Source organism: Carcharodon carcharias, chromosome 13, assembly GCF_017639515.1.
Source record: "Carcharodon carcharias isolate sCarCar2 chromosome 13, sCarCar2.pri, whole genome shotgun sequence".
Lineage (NCBI taxonomy): Eukaryota > Metazoa > Chordata > Chondrichthyes > Lamniformes > Lamnidae > Carcharodon > Carcharodon carcharias.
In genome coordinates this window covers 16,447,302-16,466,718 of record NC_054479.1, presented here as the reverse complement: position 1 = coordinate 16,466,718, position 19,417 = coordinate 16,447,302, and the positions used below count along the sequence as shown (strand labels likewise).

The following is a 19,417-nucleotide window of genomic DNA, read 5'->3' as shown; positions in this document are numbered from 1 at the left end:
TTAATGCCCCCTCGATTTTCCTTGCAGGATTGTTTGCAGCCACCTCCTGGAGATTAAGGTTCATTCAATTCCTTGGAGACTTCAGGTCAGTCCTGCAGGGTTGGTAATCTTAGCTCCAGGATGAAGAAGCAAAAACAGTTCGACTCAACTGACCCAGGATCTCTGACATCCTCCTCTCCCGCCCGTCGCCCCCTATCCCTGTTCACTCCCTACACATTTGCAGTGGAACAGTTCATAAAAGGTTCAGGTTCGGTCAGCTCAGTTCACGTGGCCGCAATGGAAGGCAAAGGGTGGAAGGAAATGGAACCAAACTTACACAGAGGGCTGGTCGTTTGGTGGGCGAGTCTTGGCGACAGTGCGCGCTGTGAATGCGATGCCTCTGAACCAACTCGTCCGCTGAAGGATCAGTCCAGAAATGATCGGCCGTCTTCATCTTCGTATACTCAAGGGCACAGGGCCCAACTGGTGAAAGGGAGGAGAAGCGGTACAGTCACAACCAGAGTCTCGTGTCAACAAGATGCGTTTAACCACGCATTCATACAAGCGTTTAGCTGTGTGCTGTTGTTCTGGTTCATGTTTAACCAGAATAGTTACTTCTGTACCAGTGGTGAAAGGCTGAGGTCCAACCCTGGACAGAGGCATGTCGATGTGGACAAATACAAATGCACAGGTACCACAGCACACAACTTCAACCTGAGATACAGGATGAACACCCATGCAGCTAATTCTGCTTTCCAATAATCATTCCTGTTAATTTAAATGCTATATGGGATGCATCGCGCACACTTTACATTATAAATATTCTGTAAATGTAAAGGGGCAACTACATTTGAAGTTAGAAACAAAAAACTTTGCATTTATATAGCTTCTTTCATAACCTCAGGACACTCCCAAAGTGCTTTATAATCTGTTTTTTTGTGACGTTGACTGAGGGATAAATATTAGCCAGGACACTAGGGAAAACTCCCCTGTTCTTCACTGAAATATTGCTGTGGGATCTTTGATGTTCACTTGAGTGTGCAGATGGTGCCTCAGTTTAACATAGCATCCAAACGTTGACACCTCCGACAATGCAGCACTCCCTCAGTACTGCACTGGAGTTCAGCCTCGATTTTGTGCTCAAGTCTTGGGTGGAAGTTGAGGCCCACAACTGTGACTCAGAGAGCAGAGGGCTATCAACTGAAAGCATGGCTAACTTGGGCAAAACTATCACTCCCAATGTGTTTTTTAAACCATATTAAAGTGAACAATTAACCATCAAACACCCTCAGGATGTTATTATTCCCTTTGTTCTTTAAATGGTTATTTGTGAACTCTCCCCTTTCAGGGTAGGATCACTGGTTCCAACTGGCTCCCCATTCCCCCTCAGGTACAGTGACACAGGAACTCATGGGTCTATAACACCCACACCTCTTCAGTTTTGCCACTGCAAGGAGATGAGATGAGCTCCATAAGCCCTTTTTTAAAAATAAAGATTAAGATTGAAGTTTTTCTAAAGGATCTTTTCTTCCTGGAGCTGATACGATGTCCGGGAGGGCTTCTCTGTCTCAAGCGGGGGTGGGGGTTGGGGTGAGTGGGGTTGGGGGGGGTAGAACACCCATTTCTGCAAATGGGGAGATCTTCCGCCATTGGAGGAGCATCAAGTGGATGTTAGCTTACAGGGAGACAATGAAGAGGAAGGAGCCCATGATGGGTGCTCACACCAAATACTCTCAGGCATGTGGAGGGTCAATACAAAGGAGCATTGCCAGAGACCTATCACTGCTCCCTCCAGCCCAGATTACACAGTGCATATGGAGGGTGAGAAAGGAGGCAGAAGAAATAAATAACCTTTAAAAGCCAGCAAAAATCTTAATGACTAATTACAGAGGATTACCAACACAGAAACAGCCATTCAGCCCAATTGATCCATTGCCTGGTTTTGTAGGTCATTGGGCAGTTCCTGGGGTGAAAATATGAGAGGTGAGTGCAAGATTGAGGAGGTCTTGTGGTACAGTGGTAGTGTCCCTACCCCTGGGCCAGAAGCTCTGGGTTCAAGTCCCAATTCAGGACTTGATGGCCAAGGAGGTTTGTGCAAAACCTGGCTAAACAGGTTGATTACCAGCCTGTAAATCCTTCTAGTGTGACTGATGGCAGGTGGTGAGAGTGGGAGAGTTTCCTGGTGAGCCATTCTGTAGAAGGCAATAGCAAACCACTGCAGAAATTTGCCAAGCATAATCATGGACCAAACCAATGGAAGTCCATGGCTGCCTGGCATGGTATGAGGAGGAGGAATACAATATTGATTGTAAAAAGAGAGAAGAAAAGTAAGCATCACAAAAAAAAGGATGCCAAAATGTCTTTTAATCTATCAAAAACCCCTTGTGGGGCTTTGCTGCTTCCACTGTGGTGGAATAGATACCATGATGGGAGATTTAATGTACTAGAAAAATGAATGCAAACATGCAAACCATTGGCTAGTCACTTTTAACCACTACCTGGAGAGGAGCAGCAGTCCCCACTCCCTCACTGCTGGACCATTCGGGCTTTCCACTGCGGACAATATGAATTCTTTGTACAGCCTCCTTATGGCAGCCATCTTTGCTTTAATGTAGCCAGTGTAAAATTCTACAATGCTCACCTAACAGAGAACCCAATATTGGCCCATCCACGGGGTCCATCAGAAGAGCCTCCTTTTCATAGTATTTGCTGAGGAGAAGAAAAAGATACAGAAAACATTGTGTCATTTTCAACTGTCACTATTTCCGTGCTGCTTGCATCATTTTTTTCCCCTCTCCTGAAGGTATGAACGCCTTCACTGGGACGTGGGCACCTGCATGGCACCAAAGTGGCCATCGCTTAACTGCCAGCTGGGATGGGCAGTGCCAGCAGGCTAGCTGACTATGGAGCTCAATTCTGTCCACAGCTGGCTTTGGCGCAGCTTCACCGGAATATTGCGAAGCGGACTTGTGGGACAATGGGGTTTGGTTAAGCCTGAGCCCTGCCCTCTGTATTTGAGGTGAAACCCGGTGAGGCCACTGCCCAAGCTCCATGCCACCATGGGCAACTTTGGCCCACATTTGGCTGGGGTCTCCAAGTAGGGGCGTGTGCGCTGATCCGCTCCTGCCAAGAGGCAAGTCTTTATCTCTGAGCTGGGAGAGGGCCGCCTGGGATTTTGATTCCATAAAAAAAGAGATAAACTTGAAAGAAAATTGAGAGTGAGTCATTTCGTTTCCAATGTCAGAAAAATGCCAAGTGACTTTTACAGCCCTTTAAACCCAGTGCAAGCTTAAATTGCACAGTTCCCCACCCTGAGCAGTTTTAAACTGAATGGTAGAGGTCGAAGGAATGATGGAGGCAGATGTGGCGTGGATGGGGAGAGAAGCTTAGGACCAAAAGAGTGCTCAGGTAACCAGAGAGCGGGCACAGGATATGAGGTGTAGAGTATCGTAGGGACTGGCACAGCACAAGTGGTGCCTGAGTTACTATCCAGTGTGCACTGTAAGATGTCCACTGCACTCTGTGTGACTCTACCACTCAGACCCAAGGAGCAAACATCTGTTGCAAGATAAATACAGATGTGAAAGTACAGATTCTACCCAATTTAGTTGCAGTGTGCTCATTATAGCCAGCAGCTATCACACTGAATGACTGCCATTTCTCCAGACACAATGCATTCTGGATGTCATTGCTGGGAGTGCTGTAGATTTTCCCTCAGTCAGCATCAGCTGGCATTGTTAAACCTGGCTGCCCGTCAAACACTCACATTCTCCACCCAAGATCTTTCTTTTTCTGCACAAAGAATTTCATCATTGGTGAAGCACTAACATGCTCCATAAAAGGTCTACAGGGAAATGGCCTGTTTTTACCTGTGATTGTCCCAAAATATGAGCTCCTCACCTTGGTTACCATATTTTGTAGGGAGGGGAGGGCTGGTACATGGTTTGGAGTTATACTGGGAGCTGCTAGTGGTTGGAGTTATTCTGGAAGGAGGCACAGGAGAGGGGAAAGGACATTGAACATCCAACTGCACCTCAGAGATTAAGTCAACCCAGATCACCTTGTAGATCTTCCCAGGACTAGCTTATGGAAATCACTGGCCATCATCATTGACTTATAAGGAGGCAATTCTCCCATGCACCCCCAATATTAATTTTGGGGTTGTAACACACCCCCAATCTGAGATTAATGCCTTTTCACGCACTTCAAAAGGACAATGCAGCAACCTACCATTTGGCCCCAGTTGTCCATGTTTTGAAGCTACACCAACAGAATCAAATAGCCAACATCTCAGGGAACCAGCGAATTAGTGAGCATAGTTCCCTGCAGTGAAAGGCACTAAAAACTCATCACTGCACATGTGAAGTGTACCCCCAGCCACCCCATCATTTTACACAAATATCATTGGATAAGGTTGGGGGCAGAATGCCCTTCAAAGGTTCATATCTCAGCAGTGCAGGACAGGAGCTTCCTTGGGGGCAGTGGCAGGAGCTGGAAGAAGAGGAATACAAAGTAATGCTTCCAAAAACAAGGAAGGGAGGAACGTTGGACTCTGTGGTCCCATTAGTAGCTCAGCAAGTAGCTGGAATATGGGAGAAGTCAAGAGAAAACAGTCTCAACATGAAGGCTTCCCATGCATTTTTCTAATGTGTCATCAGATGGAATAAACCTGGCCAGGAGTTCAAATCAGTTCTCTGAAAAAAAGAAAGGGTTTATTATTTAGAGCCATGGTTGAACCAACTCAGTACCAACCCACAGTTCTCCACCAGGTGCTGCACAATTTTGTCCAGGACTTTCTCGAAGAGGGCAGTGCGAATCCACAGATGTTTCAGTGCCTGAGCAGACAGATTTGGCACCTTCTGAGATTTGCGCATGTTCTCCTGGGGGGTTGTACCTTGGGTCTTTCTGTAGACACAAGCAGCGTGTTATTAGGAGAGAACTCTTAACAGGAAAGAGCCCAACAAGCCAAACCCAACCAACAATGACAGTAGTGTTTCGGTTGAACTTTTAATGTGCCAAGGGACTTCACAGGGCAAAATATGACACCGAGCCACATGAGGAGACATTAGGTCAGGTGATCATAGACTTGGCCAAAGAGGGAGGTTTTAAAAGCAACTTAAAGGAGGAAAGGGGCAGAGAGGTTGAGGGAATTCCAAAGCTTCAGGCCTCAGCAGCTAAAGACACTGCTTCAACGGTCCCCATTCATGGTGACTACTTCTACAGCCTTTCCTCATGTCTTATTCCACAATCCCTGCCCTCGTTTAAAGATTTTTAGACCAAAGACCCACCCAGCAACCGACTTGCTGAAGCAGCCATGATGGCTTGTGAACATAGCACAGGACTCCAGAGTAAATTCAACACTTTGAGAAGCAAAGATGACAAGGCATTGTTTAAAGAAAAGTAAACCCTTTCTGTCACTCGATATTACATAGGGCTGAATTTTACACCCCCCCAGTGGCAGGTTTGAAGGTGAAGGAGGCACATAAAATCCAGTGGGTGGCCTGCCCAACACCTACCCTCCTGCCCCTGACTGGAGGCTTTACAGGGGACAGGGGAGGCGATGGATGGCCGCCAGCCCTTGGGCTTACTGTGGCCCGGCCATATCCCACCACGGGGTTTTGCCCATGGCAGGGGGAGGCCCATGCCACGCAGGAAGTCCAGCTGCGGAGGCTGCTGTCAGGCAAGGGGCGAGGGACCTCCTCTGCGGATCCTCTGGGCCCATCGGAGGCACCCTCTCCACAAAGTCATACCCACCCACCCTTTAACCCTGCCCCCAGCCTCTTGAACCTGACCCCAGCACCTGCCGCACTGAGACCCTCAACCCCAGGCTTGCCTGGGCTTCTCAGCATGGTGGGACTGCCTGTAATCCCAGCGGTGGACAACGCCAAAGGCTAGAGCTGCTGGGACTATGAGCTGTCGGCCATCTAATTGGCTGGCAGCTCTCTAAGGTGGGTTTCCTCCCAAGCGGAAGTCTTGCCTTAAAGCAACTAACACTGCTCCCAGTGTTAAATTCCTACGGGACAGCTGTTGGGATTGTGGGCGGACTCACCCACCCAGCATTTTTCACTAGGGGAGGACGACCATGGTACCCTGGAAAATCCAGTCCACAGAATTTGTAGCACAGAAACAGGCCCTGGTTCATGCTCCGCGTGATCATTCTCTGACTTTTACTTCATCTGAACTTCCCTGTATATCTTCTTATTCCTTTCCCCCCCACCCCCTCACGCGTGCCTCTAGCTTCCCTTAAATGCATCCATGCTAATTACCACACGTGGTGGTGATTTCCATATTCTCACCACCCTCTGGGTAAAGGGTTTGTCCTGAATTCCCTATTGGATTTATTGGAGACCATCTTATATTTATGGCTCTTTGTTCTGTTTTAATCCGCATCTGCTTTACATGTGCCCTGTCAAACTCTTTCAAAGTCTAAAAGACCTCTCCATTCTAGGAGAGGGGGAGATGGTGGCGTAGTGGTAATGTTGCTGGACTAGTAATCCAGAAGATTAGGCTAATGCCCTGGGGACACAGGTTCAAATGGCAGCTGGTGGAATTTGGATTCAGTTAATAAAGCTGGAATATAAAATTATTCTCAGAAATGGTGGCCATGGAGCTATCACTGATTATCATAAAAACCCATCTGGTTTACTAATGTCCCTTGAGGGAAGGAAATCTGTCATCTTTACCTGGTCTGGACCACATGTGATTCCAGACCCACAGCAACGTGGCTAACTGCCCCTCTGAAATGGCCTAGCAAGCCGCCCAGTTCAAGGGGCAATTAGAGATGGGCAAGAAATGCTGGTCTTGCCAGTGGCATCAACATCCCATGAAAGAACAGATCTTAGGAGGGAAAAATAAGCCCCAACTAAGCTGCACTGCCACACCGCAACATTTAAGTTCCTCTACAGGCTGTGGGTGGGTCAGCCCCTTTAAATTACTGCGCCTGCACATCCACACAACAAAAAATTTAAAGCGGCCACGCAGTTAAAGAAATTCCCCGCGCACTCAGAGTAAAGGTCACAGGGAATGTTTGCCCCAGCCTGTCCGATTCTTCCTGATGTATCTTCTGCACGCCGCGTTACCTGCTCTCGATTAGCTGCTCCAACTCCTGCACCTTCCTGCACAGCTCCTCGGCCAACGGGAAAGTCTTCGCCACCTTCATGAACAAGGCGGCTATTTTGTTGCTCCGCAGGAAGCCGGCCGCCCTGCGCTTGAGCCCATGCAGCACGCAGGCTTCGACAGCAGCTGGGGAAGGGGGGGGGGGGTGGTGTAGAAAGAGCACCGCAGGTGAGGAAGCAAATGGTAAATGGGGCAAACAGGCAGCCACATTAAAAACCACAAACATTTCAGCATTCCTACATCTTCTGTTAAGAGTCAGCCCAAAGCCCCATAGCGGCCGCATGATCGGCTAGCCGCCGTTAGGGTTGCCAACTCCGGATGGGCCTGTTCCCGGCGGTTTTACCACATGATCTCCCACCTCAACAAGTCAAACAGCTTTTGTCCCCCGCCATCTCCAATATTTACATGGATAATAAACAAAAGTGCTCAAAGGTGTAAAAAGATAATGCAACTTGTTTTTAACAGCCCCTGTGATTTCTCTTCCCGAGTGGATCACAGTCGTGTCCGAGAGATTAAACTTTAATACCAGGAGACTCCGGGGCAGCCCTGGAGGGTTGGCAACCCTATCCACCAACTGTTTTGGCCCATCAAATTCTGCATCTTTCGAAGCAATGGCTCCTTTAAAAAAAATAATTTTCAGGATGTGGGTGGTTTTGGCAAGGCAGGCATTTATCGCCCATCCCTAGATGCCCTTTTCTGCACCTCTGAGTGGCTTGCTTCAGAAGAGCAGTTAAGAGTCAACACTATTGGTGTGGGACTGGAGTCAAACACAGGCCAAATTGGGTAAGGACAGGTCCCCTTCCCAAAGGTCATTAGACCTGCAATGTCGGGTCACATTGTACAGTTCCTACTGATTCCAAAAAGTAAGCTCCCATCGCCACAATGGAAAGCAGCCTCATTATTCACAATCTTTTATCACCCCTCCCACAGCCTCTAAATTCTGATGCATTTTTAAACTGGCATTACCGGGCCAGCCATTTTGAAACCAGCCAGCTCGGCTAGCCCATTGTGCATTTGGTATCATATCGCACGAGTTCTGAGTAAGATACAGGAAGAAGTGCCATGGATTCATGTTTGAATCCCTTATGCTGTTGTTCTTTTTAAATGTAACTATCAATAGGTCACACTAACAGCGAATTTTCAATGCGTTTCTTCTGATCCCCAGCTACAAGACTAGTAAAATCGCATCGTGTAGCCAGCTTTAAAGTACAGATGACCAAGGGTTATAACCGCCTCCTTCACAAAATGAAAATCACTATCCATCATGTGTCCATTCTAGAAATTTCCCTCATCCAGCACGAAAAAAGAAGAAAGCAGCTGAGAGAGATCGAAAACCATCTACACCTCAAACAATCTATAGTTTCTGACTCTCACTCTCCTGATTAAAAGCAGGACAAGGAATGAATCACAGAGTGAATACCACTAACAACTACATTGTATTTATGGACAAAAACAGGCCATTCTACCCAACAGGCTCATAGCTTTGTCCATGCTCCACACAGTCTCCTCTCCACTGCCCCCTCCCCCCCCCAACTTCCTTTATCTAATCCCATCAACAAGTTATTGACTGTGGTTTAGCTGCTAGCACTCTCACCTCTGGGACAGGAGGTTCTGTGTTCATAAAAATAAAAAATAAAAACAAAAAAACCGCGGATGCTGGAAATCCAAAACAAAAACAGAATTACCTGGAAAAACTCAGCAGGTCTGGCAGCATCGGCGGAGAAGAAAAGAGTTGACGTTTCGAGTCCTCATGACCCTTCGACAGAACTTGAGTTCGAGTCCAAGAAAGAGTTGAAATATAAGCTGGTTTAAGGTGTGTGGGGGGGGGGGCAGAGAGAGAGAGAGAGAGAGAGAGGTGGAGGGGGTTGGTTTGGTTGTAGGGACAAACAAGCAGTGATAGAAGCAGATCATCAAAAGATGTCAACAACAATAGAACAAAAGAACACATAAGTGTTAAAGTTGGTGATATTATCTAAACGAATGTGCTAATTAAGAATGGATGGTAGGGCACTCAAGGTATAGCTCTAATGGGGGTGGGGAGAGCATTAAAGATTTTAAAATATTTAAAAATAATGGAAATAGGTGGGAAAAGAAAAATCTATATAATTTATTGGAAAAAACAAAAGGAAGGGGGAAACAGAAAGGGGGTGGGGATGGAGGAGGGAGCTCAAGACCTAAAGTTGTTGAATTCAATATTCAGTCCAGAAGGCTGTAAAGTGCCTAGTCAGAAGATGAGGTGCTGTTCCTCCAGTTTGTGTTGGGCTTCACTGGAACAATGCAGCAAGCCAAGGACAGACATGTGGGCAAGAGAGCAGGGTGGAGTGTTAAAATGGCAAGCGACAGGGAGGTTTGGGTCATTCTTGCGGACAGACCGCAGGTGTTCTGCAAAGCGGTCGCCCAGTTTACGTTTGGTCTCTCCAATGTAGAGGAGACCACATTGGGAGCAACGAATGCAGTAGACTAAGTTGGGGGAAATGCAAGTGAAATGCTGCTTCACTTGAAAGGAGTGTTTGGGCCCTTGGACGGTGAGGAGAGAGGAAGTGAAGGGGCAGGTGTTGCATCTTTTGCGTGGGCATGGGGTGGTGCCATAGGAGGGGGTTGAGGAGTAGGGGGTGATGGAGGAGTGGACCAAGGTGTCCCGGAGGGAGCGATCCCTACGGAATGCCGATAGGGGGGGGTGAAGGGAAGATGTGTTTGGTGGTGGCATCATGCTGGAGTTGGCGGAAATGGCGGAGGATGATTCTTTGAATGTGGAGGCTGGTGGGGTGATAAGTGAGGACAAGGGGGACCCTATCATGTTTCTGGGAGGGAGGAGAAGGCTTGAGGGCGGATGCGCGGGAGATGGGCCGGACACGGTTGAGGGCCCTGTCAACGACCGTAGGTGGAAAACCTCGGTTAAGGAAGAAGGAGGACATGTCAGAGGAAATGTTTTTGAAGGTAGCATCATCAGAACAGATGCGACGGAGGCGAAGGAACTGAGAGAATGGGATGGCGTCCTTACAGGAAGCGGGGTGTGAGGAGATGTAGTCGAGGTAGCTGTGGGAGTCGGTGGGTTTGTAATGGATATTGGTGGACAGTCTATCACCAGAGATTGAGACAGAGAGGTCAAGGAAGGGAAGGGAAGTGTCAGAGATGGACCACGTGAAAATGATGGAGGGGTGGAGATTGGAAGCAAAATGAATAAATTTTTCCAAGTCCCGACACGAGCATGAAGCAGCACCGAAGTAATCATCGATGTACCGGAGAAAGAGTTGTGGAAGAGGGCCGGAGTAGGACTGCAACAAGGTATGTTCCACATACCCCATAAAGAGACAGGCATAGCTGGGGCCCATGCGGGTACCCATAGCCACACCTTTTATTTGGAGGAAGTGAGAGGAGTTGAAGGAGAAATTGTTCAGTGTGAGAACAAATTCAGCCAGACGGAGGAGAGTAGTGGTGGATGGGGATTGTTCGGGCCTCTGTTCGAGGAAGAAGCTAAGGGCCCTCAGACCATCCTGGTGGGGGATGGAGGTGTAGAGGGATTGGACGTCCATGGTGAAGAGGAAGCGGTTGGGGCCAGGGAACTGGAAATTGTTGATGTGACGTAAGGTATCAGAGGAATCACGGATGTAGGTGGGAAGGGACTGGACAAGGGGAGAGAGAAGGGAGTCAAGATAACGAGAAATGAGTTCTGTGGGGCAGGAGCAAGCTGAGACGATCGGTCTACCGGGGCAGTTCTGTTTGTGGATTTTGGGTAGGAGATAGAAGCGGGCTGTCCGAGGTTGGGCGACTATCAGGTTGGAAGCTGTGGGAGGAAGATCCCCAGAGGAGATGAGGTCAGTGACAGTCCTGGAAACAATGGCTTGATGTTCAGTGGTGGGGTCATGGTCCAGGGAGAGGTAGGAGGAAGTGTCTGCGAACTGACGCTCAGCCTCCGCGAGGTAGAGGTCAGTGCGCCAGACAACAACAGCACCACCCTTGTCAGCGGGTTTGATGACAATGTCAGGGTTGGACCTGAGAGAATGGAGTGCAGTAAGTTCAGAGAGAGACAGGTTAGAATGGGTGAGAGGAGCAGAGAAATTGAGACGACTAATGTCGCGCCGACAGTTCTCAATGAAAAGATCAAGAGAAGGTAAGAATCCAGAGGGAGGGGTCCAGGTGGAGGGAGAATATTGGTGATGGGTAAAAGGATCCGTTGAACTGGGAGAGGACTCCTGCCCAAAGAAGTGAGCCCAGAGACGAAGACGGCGGAAGAAGAGTTCAGCATCATGCCGAGCCCGAAATTCATTGAGGTGTGGGCGTAAGGGTATGAAACTAAGTCCTTTGCTGAGCACTGAACATTCAGCATCGGAGAGGGGAAGGTCAGGGGGTATAGTGAATACACGGCTGGGGTTGGGATTGGAAGATGGGATGGGGACGGAGGGACAGGCTGGGGTGGAGGGTCCTAGATGGGTGTTGGTGTCGATGAGTTGTTGGAGCTTGCGATCCTTAGCACTTGAGAGAAAGAGAAAAAGTTTCTTGTTGAGGCGTCGGATGAGCCGAAGAATAAAATGAAACTGGGGGCACGCGCAGCTTTGAAAAAGGGTACGGCAGTGCTGCTGGAGAGAGAGATCGAGTGTGTTCATATGACGGCGCATGGCACTGAGTGTGGATTTCAGAATGTGACGGGAACAGCAGTCCGAGAAACGTTTTATGTCCCGGAGATACCTGTAATCCTGGGTGGGTTCGAAACATGAGGGGTGGAATTTCAGTTGAAATCCACGTGGGATAAGTCGGAGACGGAGACAGTCACTGAGAAAGGAGATATGGCTGTGAAAGCGGGTTTTAGTAAACACCTTGTCAAACACCAGGAGGCAAATGGAAAGCAATAAAGGTGAGCAAGGCAAAAGAGAGGTACGGAAATCTTGTCGCAGAAAAGAACAGAACTTCTTCAAGGAGGTAGGCATTTCTTGAAGAGCAGTGGCAGTCAATTAGACACAGAGATAAAAACAAAAAAACTGCGGATGCTGGAAATCCAAAACAAAAACAGAATTACCTGGAAAAACTCAGCAGGTCTGGCAGCATCGGCGGAGAAGAAAAGAGTTGACGTTTCGAGTCCTCATGACCCTTCGACAGAACTTGAGTTTGAGTCCAAGAAAGAGTTGAAATATAAGCTGGTTTAAGGTGTGTGTGTGTGTGGGGGGGGGGGCGGCGGCGGGAGAGAGAGAGAGAGAGAGGTGGAGGGGATTGGTTTGGTTGTAGGGACAAACAAGCAGTGATAGAAGCAGATCATCAAAAGATGTCAACAACAATAGAACAAAAGAACACATAGGTGTTAAGGTTGGTGATATTATCTAAACGAATGTGCTAATTAAGAATGGATGGTAGGGCAATTAACCGAGATTTTCCACCCACTGTCGTTGACAGGGCCCTCAACCGTGTCCGGCCCATCTCCCGCGCATCCGCCCTCACGCCTTCTCCTCCCTCCCAGAAACATGATAGGGTCCCCCTTGTCCTCACTCATCACCCCACCAGCCTCCGCATTCAAAGGATCATCCTCCGCCATTTCCGCCAACTCCAGCATGATGCCACCACCAAACACATCTTCCCTTCACCCCCACTATCGGCATTCCGTAGGGATCGCTCCCTCCGGGACACCCTGGTCCACTCCTCCATCACCCCCTACTCCTCAACCCCCTCCTATGGCACCACCCCATGCCCACGCAAAAGATGCAACACCTGTCCCTTCACTTCCTCTCTCCTCACCGTCCAAGGGCCCAAACACTCCTTTCAAGTGAAGCAGCATTTCACTTGCATTTCCCCCAACTTAGTCTACTGCATTCGTTGCTCCCAATGTGGTCTCCTCTACATTGGAGAGACCAAACGTAAACTGGGCGACCGCTTTGCAGAACACCTGCGGTCTGTCCGCAAGAATGACCCAAACCTCCCTGTCGCTTGCCATTTTAACACTCCACCCTACTCTCTTGCCCACATGTCTGTCCTTGGCTTGCTGCATTGTTCCAGTGAAGCCCAACGCAAACTGGAGGAACAGCACCTCATCTTCCGACTAGGCACTTTACAGCCTTCCGGACTGAATAATGAATTCAACAACTTTAGGTCTTGAGCTCCCTCCTCCATCCCCACCCCCTTTCTGTTTCCCCCTTCCTTTTGTTTTTTCCAATAAATTATATAGATTTTTCTTTTCCCACCTATTTCCATTATTTTTAAATATTTTAAAATCTTTAATGCTCTCCCCACCCCCATTAGAGCTATACCTTGAGTGCCCTACCATCCATTCTTAATTAGCACATTCGTTTAGATAATATCACCAACTTTAACACCTATGCGTTCTTTCGTTCTATTGTTGTTGACATCTTTTGATGATCTGCTTCTATCACTGCTTGTTTGTCCCTACAACCAAACCAACCCCCTCCACCTCTCTCTCTCTCTCTCTCCGCCCCCCCCACACACCTTAAACCAGCTTAGATTTCACTCTTTCTTAGACTCGAACTCAAGTTCTGTCGAAGGGTCATGAGGACTCGAAACGTCAACTCTTTTCTTCTCCGCCGATGCTGCCAGACCTGCTGAGTTTTTCCAGGTAATTCAGGTTCTGTGTTCATGTTCTCCTCCAGAGATTCAAGCACAAAAATCAAAGCTGACACTCCAGTGCAATTCTGATGGAGTGCTGCACTGTCGGAAGTGCCTTTCAGGTGAGATGATAAGCTACAGTCCTGTCTGTTTTCTCCAAGTAGACGCAAAAGAACCCGTGGCACTACTTTGAAAAGAGTACAGTAATTATCCCTGGTGTCATTGTCAATACCCATCCCTCAATCAACACCACAACAGAATATCATCTATCACAATGCTACGTGTGCGCAAATCTGTGCGCTGGGTCAAAATCCTGGAACTCTCTTCCTAACAGCACTGTGGACGCACCCACACCACATGGGCTGCAACGGTTCAAGAAGGCAGCTCACCACCACCTTCTCAAGGGCAACTAGGGATGGGCAGTAAATCCTGGCCCAGCCAGCGAAGCCCACATCCTATGAATGGACAAAAAAAAATTGGCTGCCACATTTCCTACATTTCAATGGTGAATACATTTCAAAAGTACTTTATTATTGACTGCAAAGTGCTCTGTCAATGTCCGGTGGCTGTGAAAGTAAACATCTAAACACAAGCCTTTCTTTCTAACCCTTTCTCCCTCGAGTATTTATCTAGCTTGCCCTTGAATAAACCTATGCTATCTGCTTTAACTCCTCCTTCTGGTATTGTGTTCCACATTCTAATCACTCTCTCAGTAAAGAAGTTTCTCTTGTATTCCTACTGGGTTTATTAGTGACTACCATATATACCTGAGTAATAGTCGGTCTTGTGTAAAAGTCAACCTCTGACTTTTGGTCCAAAAGTCCTTAAATTTTCATATACCTCGTGCTAGTTCTGGGAGTGGGGTTGGTAACAGTCTACTGAGTCTTGTTCACGATTGCTCGTTTCTCATTTAAACTGTCAGAAATAGACAGATTGGGGTAGCAGTTCCCTGCTGAATTCAGGACCATGGCCAGCAACCTCTGAGACAGTGTCATTATCGGCAGTTCCAAAGAACTGACATGGATTTCAATCCCTCAAAAGTATTACTCGTGTATAAGTCAACCCCCCAATTTTTTTGCTTAAAAATTTGTGGTTTCAAAAACTTGATTTTTACGCAAGTATATACAGTGTTTTATACTTATGGCAAATAGTTTCTGTGTCGCCTGCAATGGAAACATCTTCTCTACGTCAACCCTCTAAACCCCTTTCATAATCTTGAAGGTCTTCATCAGGTCACCCCTCAACAATTTCTATTCCAGAGAAAAAGAAAGCCCAAGCCTGTTCAATCTTTCCTGCAGGTTATAACCTCGTAACTCTAGCATCATTCTAGTCAAACTTCTTTTTTCAGCTTCTCCACTGCCTCTATATCCTTATCATAATATGGAGTCCAGAACAGTAATCAGCACAGTGTACAAGAGTCATGACTGTTCTTCTCTGCCTCCTTCCACATAGTTCGCTGTGACATTGCGCTGACTGCATGTCAGGAGTTTCTGACCACATGGAGGCCCCAAAACAGTTGACATGGCAACATCATGGAAAGGGCACACAAAATGGAGGCTGAAGATCAGATTATTAAAGCTTCAATGATTTATTCAGGAAATAAGAAATCAAAGCAGGAGTAGGCATTCTGTCTCAGCAAGTCTGTTCCGCCAGCCCGACATTATACCTGATCTGACTTTGGCCTCAACTTTATTCTCCTGCCAGTTCCCCGTAACCCTCGACTCTCCTATAGCTCAAGAAACGGCCAAACTCAGCTTTGAGTATATTCAATGACTCAGCCTCTACAGCACTCTGCAGCAGAGAAGTCCAAAGATTCCCAACTCTCTGAGAGAAGAAATTCCTTTTCTCCATCTTAAATGGGCAACCCCTTATTCAGGAATTATGCCCCCTAGTTCCAGACTCCTTCACGAGGGGAAACATCCTCTCCGCATCTACTCTGCCAAGCTCCCTCAGAATCCTGTTATATTATTAAATATTATATTATTATCTTATTCACAGATTATGTGTCCACAGGATGGCAGAATCTGGCATTTAGCATGTCCCAGCTTTTCTCCTGCCCTTTTACTTAGTGCTTAGGGCAGATTGGGGCAAATGAATAAGTGGGAGATGATTTGCGAGGAGCCTTGTTTAAAAAGTAGTAGCACCAGGCCCTAAAAACTGAGAGATTCTTGAGAAGAACGTGAACGCCTGAAGAAATACAAAACAAAAGGGTGTCACTGGTCACACATGCTACTGGTTGTTGGATACTTGGCTGAGTACAGGTGTTGGATGAACACCATGTCTGACAGATCATCCTGTGCGTATAGCTGATCCATAGGTGTCAGCTGTGGCTCAGTTGGTAGTACTCATGTCTGAGTCAGAGGGTTTTGGATTCAGGTCACACTCCAGGGACTTGAGCACAGAAATCTTGGCTGATGCTCTAGTGCAATATTGAGGCAGAGCTGCAGTGTCTGATGAGCCATCTTTCAGATGTGACGTTAATCTGAGGGCTTGTCTGCCCTCTCAGGTGGATGGAAAGGAATCTAAGGCACTATTCCAAAGAAAAACAGGCAGCTTATCCCCAGTGACCTGGTCAACACTTATTTCTCACTCAACATGCTAAAACAGATAATCTGGTCATAATCACAATGCTGTTAGTGGGATCTTGCTGTGCACAGATTGGTTGCTGCGTTACAACAATGACTACATATCAAAAAGTACGTCATTGATTGTGAAGCACTTTGGGATGTCCTGAGGTTGTGAAAGATGCTATATAAATGCAAGTCTTTTTTTTAATCAGATGTATTTAGGGGCATTTCAAGAGTGATAAGTGCCAATGGGGGCACAAGGCCAACTGCGCAGGATATTTGAGAACAATAGGGGGAGAGGGCAAAGCAATAAGTTTTAAGAAGGAAGGGGAAACTGTCCCGTTGAAAAGTTTAGGTGCAATTGTAATGGTATTTTTGATTTGTTGTCAAACACTTAAGTGGGTCCTGATCGGAGAGTTGGCTGGGGGGGTTGTGGGGGGAGAGAAACTGTCTCACACTACAGTGCCCAAACTGTGGTATCAAATCTAGATCAAAAAAATGTTGCCGCTCCTACTGGACACTTTTAAGTCAGAGTTCAAATTTTTTCCAGGGTGCTCGGGGTCACTTTAACCTTGGGCGACAGTGTAAGATGGGAGGGTATAGGATCGGCTGCCACAGAAACACTTCTGATTTTCATCGAGTTGGGTAGGTAGAGATGTGTGAAGGGCAGCTGGAGCTAAATGGCCCATTTACGTTGTGAGTAAGAGTTAAAAGTTGCACCCCTTTCAGCCCTAGTTTAACATTTAGCAGACAAGAGTGGTCTGAGTCTGTCTGGGCACGTACATGCAGAGCCCCCTTCCTGGCTGGGAGCACTGAATTTACAGTCTGTTAACTTAGCTTTAGCCTAGTCGATATTTTGCCTACCAGCCACTTGGGATCAATAACTACAGAATAACCACAGCCTTGAAATAAGAGCTGGGGAGACAGGAGATAACAACAAATTTCAAAAAGCTTCTGGAAGGAACAGGCAAGGAGCAGTAATCAGAACTGGACAGAATATGTTGAATTATCAATTTGCAAAGGGAACTTGCAAGCAGAATTAGATGAGCAATCTTCATGTCTCCATCCGAAGCTCCTTCTGCTCTATTTCCATAGCAACAGCCAGCCCGTGAGCCTGCTCTTGATAAACAATCTTTGCTGCCCTGAGCTCTTGCAGATAACTACACAACTCCCGATCTCCTGTCACATCCAACCATCTCGCTTCATTCATCTCCAGCCTGGGGCTGACAGCCATTTCCATCTTAACCCCTTCCATGACCAATGCTGCCCCCCGGCTGCTTCTCAGTTGGACCAGTCATTTGACAGGTGCGCCGGCTGAAGGAACTGGTTAGGAATGGTCTCCTAGTGATCAGTCATCACTGAAAAAGCTGAACCAGCGAACGTGACATCCTCAATATTACCTCCAGACAATGGGCAGGGATGACTCAGGGGTTAAAGAGTTAAATGTGGGGGATGTGAACGCCCCGGACCCGACATGTCCACACGACACCACCTCCTGTTTTACAGCAGCCGATATCAGAGAGCCTGAGGGCTGCCATCGTCAACCCCACCCCCCCTCCCAGTCACACAACTCCCTCTTCCCCCTCCTCCCATTGGCGGGGTATCTTCCACCACCCCTCCTGACAGCAGTCTCGTTCAACTGATGTGTTCCTCAGAGGACACTGTCATCCTCTATTCACTCCGTCATATTTAACAAGAGTGCAAAAATGAGGTGAGAGAGGATGCCGAGATGGCTCAACGTCAGCAATGCATCTGTCCCAAATTGGACTAACCGTGTGATCCTGGATTCAAACCCAGCCCAGACTGGGAAAGATTTCCTGCCTTTGCAGCTCATTGGAATTTGGTCAAATGAATCTCGAACTCAATTCCAAATAAGCACTGGCCTGTAACACAAAACTGATTCAATCTGGCACCGTCCACAGTGAAAGCCAGGAAGGTGGCCGGGCCAGTGCTCGTCTGAGCCTCAGCAAAAGTATGTCATTGGGTAAAACAGAGGGAACCCAACTTCATGCTCATCTACACGGCCCCCAATCTGAGAGCGAGGGATCCTGATTCAGCCGAGTGACAACAGCTCCTGGCAATCTGGATGCTGTAATTTGTCCACATGTTTGAGAGCGCTGGCGTGTCTGCCTGCCTAATTAACTCTTTCCCAGGACCTCAAAAGTGTGGACCTCATTCCCTCCCTCTCTCCCTCAATACTTTCTTTTCTGCTAAAATCTACTCAACCCTAAACTAGGTGTCAGCTGACCACAACCGCTGAATCTATTTGTGACTCCCAACTCTTTCTAACTTTAGCCCTTAACCTGGGCTTCTCGATGGAAGAATAGGTGAAAGGTTTACAATTGTACAGCGCCATTCTTGACTTCAGGATGCCTCAAAGCACTTCACAGCCAATGAAGTACTTCTGAAGTGTAGTCACTGTTGTGGTGTAGTAAACACAGCAACAATTTGCGCACAGCAAGCTCCCACAAGCTGAAGTGTGAGAATTGTCAAATAATCGTTTTTTGGTGATGTTGATTAAGGGATAATTACTGGTCAGGTAACGAGGAGAAATCCCCTGCTCTCCTTCAACACAGTGCCATGGAATCTCTTGCATCTGCCCGAGAGAGCAGGGCGGGGGGGGGGGGGTGCTCATTTTAACCTCACCCAAAAGGCCACATATCTGCCTGTGCAGCGCTCCCTCAGCACTGCACTAAGTGCGTCAGCCTACATTCTGTGCTCGAGTCTCTGGAGCGGGACTTGAACGCACAACCTTCTGACTCAGAGGCGAGAGTATTACTCACTGAGCCATGACTGGCAAAAGGAGATTTGTGTCGTGCATACCAAACACAATGGCACGGTGATTTTCTGAAAAGACTGCTCAGCACACTCACATGCACCTAAATCCTCCAGCCTGTACCACACAAACCCAAAAGTCAAGCCAGCTGCCTAATTATAGTTCTTGCAATGACTGAGGCTGCAGTGGCAATTTCGCCCATGAGGAGGTTCCATTAAACTGTGATGTTCTCAGCTTGAAATCCGGTGCTGGAAAAGTCTGCCCCAAGACTGACTCACACGTAAATTATGGATTGGAAAATCTCTGCTCAGAATCTAGCAGCAATCAATTTTCCATCAAATCCACCTTGGCAGGGTCACTGACCATGTGAATTATTTTGGAGGTTTTATTCTATGGGATCAAAACAATAAGGAACAGCGCACCATTCAAATCC

General features: G+C 47.5%; 1 protein-coding gene across 1 annotated transcript in view; it reads right to left on the bottom strand.

The window, feature by feature from the left end:
* The window catches only part of sgsm1a (small G protein signaling modulator 1a), a 118,158-nt gene that overhangs the window by 63,026 nt on the left and 35,715 nt on the right, over positions 1–19,417 (bottom strand). Inside the window, exons 4-7 of the mRNA XM_041202425.1 lie at positions 7,059–7,221; positions 4,732–4,884; positions 2,621–2,688; positions 317–462 (exon numbers count right to left, since the gene is read on the bottom strand). Of these exons, the coding sequence (XP_041058359.1) occupies positions 317–462; positions 2,621–2,688; positions 4,732–4,884; positions 7,059–7,221 (530 nt within the window). The remainder of the gene's footprint in view (positions 1–316; positions 463–2,620; positions 2,689–4,731; positions 4,885–7,058; positions 7,222–19,417) is intronic.